This window comes from Humulus lupulus, chromosome 4 (assembly GCF_963169125.1).
Source record: "Humulus lupulus chromosome 4, drHumLupu1.1, whole genome shotgun sequence".
NCBI lineage: Eukaryota > Viridiplantae > Streptophyta > Magnoliopsida > Rosales > Cannabaceae > Humulus > Humulus lupulus.
Genome location: NC_084796.1, coordinates 173885120 through 173896314, shown reverse-complemented (window position 1 = coordinate 173896314; position 11195 = coordinate 173885120). Strand labels below are relative to the sequence as shown.

The 11195-nt window shown below is 36.1% G+C and overlaps 1 protein-coding gene across 1 annotated transcript; it reads left to right on the top strand.

Moving 5' to 3' along the window:
- The first annotated feature begins 6497 nt into the window (after positions 1-6497).
- Positions 6498-9764, top strand: LOC133830978 (ankyrin repeat-containing protein At5g02620-like). The gene is made up of 4 exons (XM_062261116.1): positions 6498-6707; positions 7087-7695; positions 7786-8195; positions 8667-9764. Exons 2-4 carry the CDS (start codon positions 7401-7403, stop codon positions 9555-9557), a joined length of 1596 nt encoding a protein of 531 aa, XP_062117100.1. The 5' UTR covers positions 6498-6707; positions 7087-7400; the 3' UTR covers positions 9558-9764.
- Positions 9765-11195: the final 1431 nt, after the last annotated feature.

Below are 11195 nucleotides of genomic sequence, written 5' to 3'. Positions count from 1 at the left end.
ACATTGGAAAGCATGCCACCAATATGATAAATCAAGGCCTGAGTGAGCTAGCAAAGTGAGACCAGTTTATGTAATGTGGCGATGGTTCCTCTCCGCTCTTCCATTCTGGTCATGTGTATAGGGACAAGGATGTTGAAATCTAATGCCTTGGTTCTGCAAAAATTTCTCAAACACTCTATACTCTCCACCCCAGTCAGCTTGCACAAATTTAATAGGTAAAGAAAAATGTTTCTCAACTAGGCTTTTAAATTTAATAAAGACATCAAATGACTGATATTTGAGAGATAAAGGGAAAATCCATGTGAATCTACTATAATCATCAATAAAATGAATATAGTATCGAAAACCTTCTGTTGAAGGAGTGTGAGAGGGTCCCCACACATCAATGTGAAGCAATTCTTGTGGCTGAGTTGCACAACTAGAAGATAGAGGAAAAGGCTGCTTCTGACTCTTGCCTTTTTTTATAGGCATCATAGAATTTGAGGTTCTTTAATGAACCAAAAATGGACATTTGAGACAAAATTTGACCAAGCACTTTAGGTGAAGGATGTTCTAGCTTGACATGCCACAAATTTACATCAGTGTTATTTAAGGAAATTAATGCTTGAGGTTGAGAATCAATAGAGATAGAATGAAAAGAATCTTTATTGATTGAATGTATATTACAAGCATTATGTGCAAAGTAGGATTACAAGAATCAGTACAATAAACTGAATTTGAATTAGAAGAAATAGAAGAAGATGATTGAGTAGAATCAATTCTTGAAATTGTGGCTAAAAGACACTGAAGAGATGGCTAATGTGAGCTACTGGAATCATCCCCGAGCATATAAAGACCATTTTTAATTTTCCCTTTGAGCAAAACATTCCCCGTGTCCTTGTCCTTAACAAAACAGCAATTTTTATGAAATTCAAGATAAACATTGTTATCTTTAGTAAGCTTAGAAACACTGACAAGATTTTTGGTGATTGAAGGAACATTTAAGACATAATTTAAATGTAAAGGGGAACTAGAGTTAGACGGAATAGTAGCTTTGCCTATATGAGAAATAAACAGTTTCTTACCATTACCTATTGCAAGTGTCTCAGATCCATGATATGGGGTGGTAGAGTCGAGATTCTCCATTCCAAATGCCACGTGATTGGTTGCTCCAGTATCTGCATACCATATGGTGTCATCACCAAAATCAGGTACTGATGTTGAGACATATGCTTGAGGCTCATTCATATCAGCAACTTCTTGCTCAGTCAGATAAGCGTGTGCTTGTGTGGGATTGTTCTTGGGAATGACAAAAGCTTTGTCAATTCGATAATGACAAATTGTTGCAGTATGGCCAATCTTGAGGCAAACTTGAAACACTGGACGAGTGTTAGAAGATTGAGGTCGAGGATAACTTTTGCCAGCATTTCTTGAATTGTCATTTGGGTTTGAACGACCAGAATTGTAAGGAGGCTTGATATTGTTAGAGCACCCATTTCTTGCACCACCAAATGTAAGATTTGCAGCCATCCTGTTTGAGATATCATCCATTGAATGATGCCGCTCAAGTAAACATTCATGAGCCATGAGAAAAGCTTGAATTTCTTCAAGGCTTTTAGATTCATTACTGAAAGTAATGCCTGAAATGACAGGGTCATACTCAGGTCCTAGACCATTGAGTAATTGCAACTCCATATCTTGATCGTTCACCAAACATCTAGCTATAGCAAGACTGTCGCGGAGAGATTTAATTTTGTCAGTATAATCAGAAATTGACAACTACCTTTCTAAATGGTAGACAATTGACCCTTCAATTGTAGGAGACGAGCTTTGGATTGTCCTGAGAGTTTATGTTTGAGTGCACGCCAAACTTCATAAGAGGTCAAATATGCAACTTCAGAGCTAAGCATACCTTCTGACATGGAGGATCAAATCCACGAGAGAAGGATCTGGCCACGCGTTTCCACTGAGTATATTCAGGATTGACCGCACCAGTGACCAGTTTTGCCTGAGGAGAGACATTGCTAAACAAGATCTCATCAAGATCATGGCCAATCACTGTTGGAATGACCTGTGATTTCTAGGCAAGGAAATTAACACGATCAAGTTTGAGTGTAAGAGAAGAAGTAAGAGTGTAACGCCCTACTTCCTTAGAGCCGTTACCAAGTGAGTTTAAAACGTGCAATTAACTCGCTAATCAAGGTTTTAAGACAAAAGTGTAGTTACACCATAACAGAAATCACATACTTTAAAAATATAACCATTCATTGAAAATTATAAGCGTTTAACATTTGGGATCCCAAAATACTATTTAGAAATATTTACAACTCAAAATATAACTAAATTTGGCTAAACGACAAAATTTAGGTTTAATATAAATATCTCCCAAAAATACCCCTGGTCATGGCAGCCACACAGGCCAAACATGTACGCATCGCCTCACGCTCTCTGTACTCATGGTTAGTCAACTTTCCCCTTGCCCTTACCTGCACCATAGAGCACCCGTGAGCTAAAGCCCAGCAAGAAAACTCACACAACCAGATAACATATGCATATCAATCATTCAACATATAATCAAGCCGCCAACAGGCTAAACACATACGACCATGCCGTCCTAGGTGCTTTACCAGGCTCTGGGTTCGCGGTCTACACCGTGAGGATATCCCAAGTATCCTATAGGGTCTCACCTTGGAAACTCGCACTCCGCGTGCTAAATGCTGCTCCCGGCCCCTTACTGTTCTCGACCTTCGCCGTTCCCGGCCCTCGCCATTCCCGACCCTCGCCGTTCCCGGCTCTTGCCATTCATTCACACATGTATGCACACATAGCATAATTAAACAAATACTTAAACAGATATAAACATAATCAATGGGGCTACATCCTGCAACACAATCATATAGGGACGTGCCCTGCAACACAAGCTATAGGGCCTTTCCCTGCTCTATGGGTATAGCAGTTTTCTTACCTGTGTCCCGAGCTTTCCAAGCACCGATGTCCCGAGCACAGTCCCCTAATCCGAGCCTTGCTGAAACCCTAGCCACAACGCATCAACAGCATCCATCCATCAAGTTCTAATCCACTAAATAGCTTTGGATCATAATTCTAGTCTCCGGGACCTTGAATTCTATCAATCGGGTGATAAAATCCATCCCGAGCCTTAACTTTTGGATCCCCGAGCCTAAAACCTCTTAAAAGCCCAAAAATGCACTAAGTGTCGCGGCCCCATGAGCCCATGTCGCGGCCCGCCTCAACCAGAGACCCCCAACCCCAAAACAGGGCAGGCGCGCCGCGGCCCAAGCTTGGGCATGCCACGGCCCGCCCCTCTTCCTAGCCTCCAACCTGTTCTAGAGGGTCGCAGCTCAACAAGAACAATGTCGCGGCTCGACCCTTCGAACCCAGAAAAATCCTCCATTTTTACCACGAAAACCCAGCCAATTTACCCCAAAATCAACCTAACAATCCAACTCAATCATCACAATAGTTCTAGAGTGATCCTAGCAGCAAAACCCAACAGAAACTAATCCCAAACCTCATCTAGAACTCAAAGATTATTCTTCATCTAACTCACATGCAACACTCTAAAATACCAGCATAATTCAACATAATTCATCAAGTTTAAAAACTTACCGTGAGATTATTTGAATCTCTGAATCAATCCCCTAGGTTCCAAGCTTCTAGCCCCCAAAATCCCAGCTTTAAATCCTTAGTTTCTGGTTAGTTTTCACCAAATTCACCAAGCTTCCAAAGAAAGTGAAGACAGAACCGAGAGATGGAGAGAGAGTCGGTTTCCTTTAGTTTATGAATGTTTCTTGGTATGTCTTGTTTTACTTAACTTAGTCTATAAGGTTACCTCAAAGGCTCCAGGTACCGAAAACGTCCCCAAGGGCAAAATGGTTAAATTCCCCAATATTCCCTCCTAAACATTCTAACTTCAAATATATCTCCATATATTTATTTCCATAACTCGTTAACCCCATAAAACGTCCAATACTCGAAATACCCCTCGACTTGCCCTGAGTTGGGTTTTCTACCCCGTTGTGACTTTCTAGCTAACCGCTCCCTAGGACTGTCTCGGATCGTGCAACACAAATATATCACAAATATATCATAATAATCACGTTTATGCCCTCAATGAGCTAAAATTACAAACATGCCCCTAATAACCAAACGGGACCCACATGCATATTTAATTCACCTAAACATGCATTTCTAATCACATATTCATCAAATTTATACATTGACACATTAGATCACTTATTACCCTCCAGGCACGTTAATCAAGGTCCTAAGTCTTATTAGCAAATTTGGGACACTACAAAGAGAATTAGAGAAAGGATTCCATGGCAGAATCAAAGTAGCAGTGTTCGCCGGAGGAGCAGGGGCTGCCGAAGTATTAGTAGTCGTCGGAGGTGTGGTGTCATCACGAACTTGAGACGGATCAGAGGATGAGGAGTCCATGGACGCGAGTCAGAGGCTCGGATACCATAAAGAACTTTACAGAATATCAAAGAGTTTTAGAAAAACTTCAATGAAAATGCGATGAAAGCTTGATCACAATGAATGATCAAGTGCTTTATTTATAAAGGTCATATTGGTACAAAAGAAATTTGTTTCTATCAAGAAAATCTAATCAGCTAACTAACTCTGACAATTAACTAATTTTACAAAGACAAAAGATTGACCTCTAACTAATAACTAACTCAAAACGGTATTAGTTATTAACGTTAAGGTGTCTAGAGCTAGTAGAGAAATCATCAGTCTTCTACACATAAATAAATGGTTGGTATTCTTCCTCTCGTCGACGACGAAGAGGAACGGATAACACACCAGCCTCGATGGTGGAACGCTAGTCTTCGTCCTCCTATTTTTTTCTTCCTCGCGAGTCGCGATTTGTTTCCTATTAACAGTGGCAATCTGCTACACTTTTTGACTGTTTCTTTTTCATTTCATATATGCTTTATTATCTTCTTTTATTTCCAAATTTAAATAAATTTGAAAAAGTTAATTAATATATTAAAAATAAATAAACTAACGGCAGAAGGTGATTTAACAGTATAGGATTAACGTTGCCATGTAACTAAAAGTTTGGGGATCAGTTTACAAAAAATAAATGTTTGGGGACCAACTTGCCAAAACCTATAAAATATAGGACTTGCAATACAAATAAGTCTATCATAAAATGGTATCATGACAGATAAAAATATGAGAAAGGAAAGTTGAGTATTTTCTATTGAGTCTAATTGAAAGGGAAATTTCATGTTATATATGATAATTTAGTGAAATTTTTTAATATGCCAACATAAGTTACTATCCCAAATATATGACAATTTCAATTTTTTAGACAAAAATATCTCTAACATTCAAACACTCATTTTCTCTCTCAATCCGAACTCTCTCGCTCTCTAACATCTCTCGCTCTCTCACTCTCTCACTCTCTCTCTCTCATTCTAATCTTGTAGATCTCGAAAAAATACCAAAATTTAAAAAATAAAATCATCTGAAACAGACATTTAAGTGAAGAAATATGAACCTCCAAAGTTTTCGTCAAATTGCAGTGCAGATCATTGAAAAAACATAGTTTTGGCCAAAAATCAAGTTTTCATGATTATATCGCAATAGTATCGAAACACCATCGTTTTGGCAAAAAAAAAACAAGTTTTCATGATTGCATTGCAAGAGCATTGAAACACCATCGATTTTGCATCGAAATTGCATTAGAAAAGCATCGTTTTGGCTAAAAATCAAGTTTTCATGATTGCATCACAACAGCATTGAAACACCATTGATTTTGCATCGAAATACCATCGATTTGGCATCGAAAAAGCATTGTTTTTTTTCTTCCAAAAAGCAAGTTTTCATGATTGCATCGCAAGAGTATCGAAACATCATCGATTTTGCAACGATTTTTCATTGAAAAAACATCGTTTTGGCCAAAAATCAAGTTTCATGATTGCATTGCAAGAACATCGAAATTGCATCGAAAATGCATCATTTTGGCCAAAAATCAAGTTTTCATGATTGCATCGCAAGAGCATCGAAACACCATTGATTTTGCATCGATGGTGTTTCGATGCTCTTGCGATGCAATCATGAAAACTTAGTTTTTTTTTGCCTAAACGATGTTTTTTCGATGCAAAATTGATAGTGTTTCGATGCTCTTGCGATGCAATCATGAAATTTGATTTTTGGCTAAAACGATGCTTTTTTGATGCAAAATTAATGGTGTTTCGATGCAAAATTGATAGTGTTTTGATGCTCTTGTGATGTAATAATAAAAACTTATGATTTTGGCAAAATTGATACTTTTTCGATGTTGTGCACTGAAGTTATATTTTCATATATTTTATTCTACTATTCGTCATCTAATCTTTCATATATTTTCACAGTTTTACAAACTGTTATTATAAACACTGTAGTAGAGTATCCTAAATGCCGCGTGTACTTCCATCCACAACTTGTTAATTTAATAAATAATTTTTTCGTTTTTTAGTTGATATTGTCCGTACCAGCATTTTGTGGTGATCTTTCTTTTGCTTTAGTATTCATACTTTCTTTCTTTCTTTCTTATTTTGAGCTTTCTCACACGGACCCTTTTTCATAAAGTGTGTTTCATAACTTTGATGAGCTTCACCCCACTCAATATTTAAGGGGCACTGGCTCAAATTTCACACTATCTCCTCCTTCACTCTAATTTTAAGCATCCGTGAAGATTTTGGGAATTCAAATAGGTTTGTCTTTTCTCTGAACCTCAACCACTTTACTGCATATAGATATGTTGAGTTACTGATCTGATTTGTTAAAACTAAGTGACCCTTTAGCTATTTTTGTAGTTTGATGGAGCAAATACACATATTGAGTGATTTTCAATTCTCGAGTCCTTACCTTTTGAGTAGTTAGTTTAGATACACATATTTCCTATAATTTAGAAGTCTTTACTTCTTTCTATTCTTCTTAACCCCTTTTCTCTTTCATGTGATTGAATGCAACAAGGTTGAATCTTTAAGAAGAAGAGGTGTAGTGGTGGATACAATTATTTATATTTATATATATATATATGTATAAAGATAACAAGTGGGTTTAGTTTTTAATAGTTAAATTTTGGTCCAGAACATGTCAGGGTATTATAAGGAATCAAGGAATCAAAAGAAGAGGTTTCCACGTGCTCAACCTTGGAATCAACTCAGTTATCTCATCGTCCATTCTGTTCACGAGTTGAAATCTTTGGTAGGCAGCCATGCTTGAGTTTTGATCCGGGTCTTACATAGAAGAAAGGGTTTTATTTTTAAATCCAAAAAAAATAAATCAATATTGTCAAAGGTTGGAAAGGAAAGTTCCCTTTTTTTTTGGCTTTTCTTGTGTTTTTATTAACTTCTTCTGGTGGAGCAACAAACTAGAAGACTCAAAACCTCTAAGCAAAGAAGATGGTGAAAAGGTCAGTAGGAGAGAGAGGAGACACTCCCTTGCATTTGGCTGCAAGATCAGGAAATCTGGAACTTGTTATGGAAATAATCTCAAACACTAGTGAGGAGATAGAATTAAAGGAAATATTAGCAAAGCAGAATCACTCTAGTGAAACCCCTCTTTATGTGGCCTGTGAATATGGCTATGTGGATATGGTGGAGGTCATGATAAAGCACTACGACATTGAAATAGCTGGTACCAGAGCTAGGAATGGTTATGATGCATTTCATGTAGCTGCCAAGCATGGAAATTTAGGTATTAGCATAGCATAGATATATGTTATGATTTTTTCTGTATTGAGCTGAATGGTTTATTAAAATCATTGTTGTTTAACTTCTGATTCAGGGGTGTTGAAGGTGCTCATGGAGGCTATACCGGAACTTGCAATGACAGTTGATCTAACAAACACAACAGCTTTGCATACTGCTGCAGCACAAGGTCATGTTGAAGTAGTTAATTACCTCTTGGATAGTTTTAGCAGCCTGGTCACCATAACGAGAAGTAACTGCAAAACTGCGTTGCATTCTGCGGCGAGGAATGGGCATTTGATGGTTGTCAGAGCCCTCTTGAGCAAAGAGCCTGGAATTGCTGTGAAAATTGATAAGAAAGGACAGACTGCTCTTCATATGGCAGTTAAGGGACATAATGTTGAGCTGGTGACTGAAATGTTGAAGGCGAATCTTTCTTTGATAAACATGGTTGATGCTATGGGCAACACTGCCTTGCATACAGCTACCCGGAAGGGTCGAGCTGAGGTAATCATAGTTTATTTTTGTTGATTTATGATCTTGAACAGAAAATAGTTACCATGCAGTTTAGTCTGTGCATTGAATTGAATGATACAATTGGTGAAAATAGAATTTTTTTTACAATGTTATTTTGCAAAATGGCCTATTTTTAATATAATTCTTTGTGAATTAACATTTCTAATTGACTGTCGAGAAGGCTAATTTTCTAAGAATTATCAAAAGAACTTTATTTTGCAAAGTGACATTAAGAAAATATCTATTTTATCAAATGCCCCACTATAGGTTTTGTCTAAGATTCTATGAAAAATCTCTTTCTCCTCCCAAGTCTCAACACGGGGGAACTAGAATTAGGAACTGACTAAATGAATAAACAATACTTTATGCAACAAAGACATATCTGATTAAGTCTAGATATGGTTCTTTGTTACTAGGAACCCTCTAGTATAGAGTACTTTATTAACATTGTACTTCTTACAGATTGTTCAGATGTTGCTAAGTCACAAGGAAGTAGACACAACTGTGATTAACAAACATGGGGAAACTGTACTTGACACTGCTGATCGAAATGGACAGCCAGAGATTGCTGCTGTCCTAAGAGAACGTGGGATTCAAAGTGCCAAATTCATTAGACCACCAAGTTCAAAGAGGTCCAGGGAACTAAAGCAAACTGTCAGTGTGATCAAACACAAAGTACATAACCAGCTTGAGCATGCACGCCAGACCCGAAAACAAGTGCGAGGAATGGTGAAACGGCTCAACAAAATGCACTTAGAAGGCCTCAACAACGCAATCAACTCGACCACGGTTGTTGCTGTTCTCATAGCCACTGTTGCCTTTGCTGCTATCTTCCAAGTCCCTGGTCTGTACCCTGCTGATGCTTCAAACATAACAACTCCAAACCTCTCAACTGGGGAGGTCCTTGTTGGTCCCAGAATCGAATTCACCATCTTCTTCATATTCGACTCCTTTGCTCTCTTCCTATCACTAGCTGTTGTGATTGTCCAAACCTCGGTTGTTGTTGTAGAGAGAAAATCAAAGAAGAAACTCATGGCAATCATAAACAAGCTGATGTGGTTGGCTTGTGTTATGGTCTCAGTGGCATTTTTAGCACTGTCCTATATTGTTGTGGGAGAGCATCATAGATTGTTAGCCATTGGAGTAACTGGTATAGGGACAGTAATTATGGCAACAACACTGGGGACTATGTGTTATTGGGTGATAGTAAACAGGCTTCAATCTTCCAAAATGAGGAGAAGCCTTAAAAGATCAATGACTAATAATAGTCAGTCACCACAATCATGGTCTGTTTCAATAATGTCCGATACTGATATACTAAATAGTGAGTATAAGACAGTGTATGCACTTTGAAAGACCAAAGATAGCATATATTTAGTCTGAGATGTAAATTGGCCTCTTGACAAGTAACATAGTCGTAGTGTATATATAAATTAAATGATGTGAGACCGAACTTTTGTCATTTGCCTAATTGGGATATCATAAGAATAACAGAAGATCATTAATGTAGTGTTACTATTGCAATTTGAAGATAACTCAATCAATCCTGTTCTTTTTATATCTCTTCTATATAAAATGTGTGTAATTGATGTTAACGTTTTTTTTCCCGTAAACTTTAACAAAATATTCTATATATAACATAATATTATTATATTTAACCATAGAGTGTAAATATAATTTCAATTTAAATAAAATTAAATGAAGAATTAAACAAATTAAAATATAATATTTTTGAGATATTTTACAATCATAATTATTTAAAAATAATAAAACCATAAGTTTTATAACTTAATAAAATTTAATTAAACTTAAACTTCACATATTAAAACAATATCATATTAAACATATAATATAATCTACTTTCAACTAGCAACAAACTTAAATTTAAAATCTATGTATAATATTAATATTATATTAAACATATAATATATAATCTCTTGTTGACACTGTCAAATTCAAAAACTAGAACAATCATAAACTTATACAAAAATTAATTAATTAAAATAAGATATTTTAAAGATATTTTATGATAATTTAAATAATTGAATTATATTTATTTAAAAATAATAAAGTCATACATATCATATTTTTTATCTTATAAATGTGTGTGATAGTTTATTTTTTATGAAGTGATTGAAGCTATTTTTCTTCATTAGAAACTAAAAATAGTTGATGCATGTAATACTACTCTACACTATGACTCTTTCTATTATTATTTTATTCTATTATAAATTAATTTTTAAATATTATTGTAATTTATATATATGTTATGTAGTCATGTAAATATATATATGTCAATGTTTTGTTTAGATGTCATTTATGTAGAGATTATTGATATAAATATCTATATATACTATAGAACTGTAATTCATTCTATTATACATTTTAAAAAAAAGTGTAACGCCCTGGATAACCAAGACTGTTACACTGTGTATTTTAAAATAGTATAAGACTTGCTAATCAAGTCGTTTGAACAATAATGTGATCCTAAGACTTGCTAATCAACTATCAGGTTAGGGTTAAAAGATTTTGATCATAAACGGTTAATTTTCATTAAAACAGATGTTTGATACATGGGATTCCAAAAATAGGGTATATGTGGTAATTACAATCCCCAAAACTAGATACAACATAAGCCAATCTAATGGCAAAATACAAGTTTTAGAGCTCTGTCCCTATAACTTTCCCTCGGTCATGGCGGTCGAGCAGCTGACTATGTACACTCCACTCCAGAGCTCTCCAACTCATGGTTGGTCCAGTTTTCCTTTGCCTTTACCTGCACCACGTAGCACCCATGAGCCAAGGCCCAACAAGAAAACCATAAACAACAAATACATATAGCAACAATAGTATTCAATCAATCTTAACACAACCAATTCAACTATATAACATAATACAAGCATTAAACTAACCAACGGTCCACATATAATCTCAAGTTAATATCTTAACCAGTTTCACAAATATTCAGGGTTGGCACACTTAGGCCGAGCC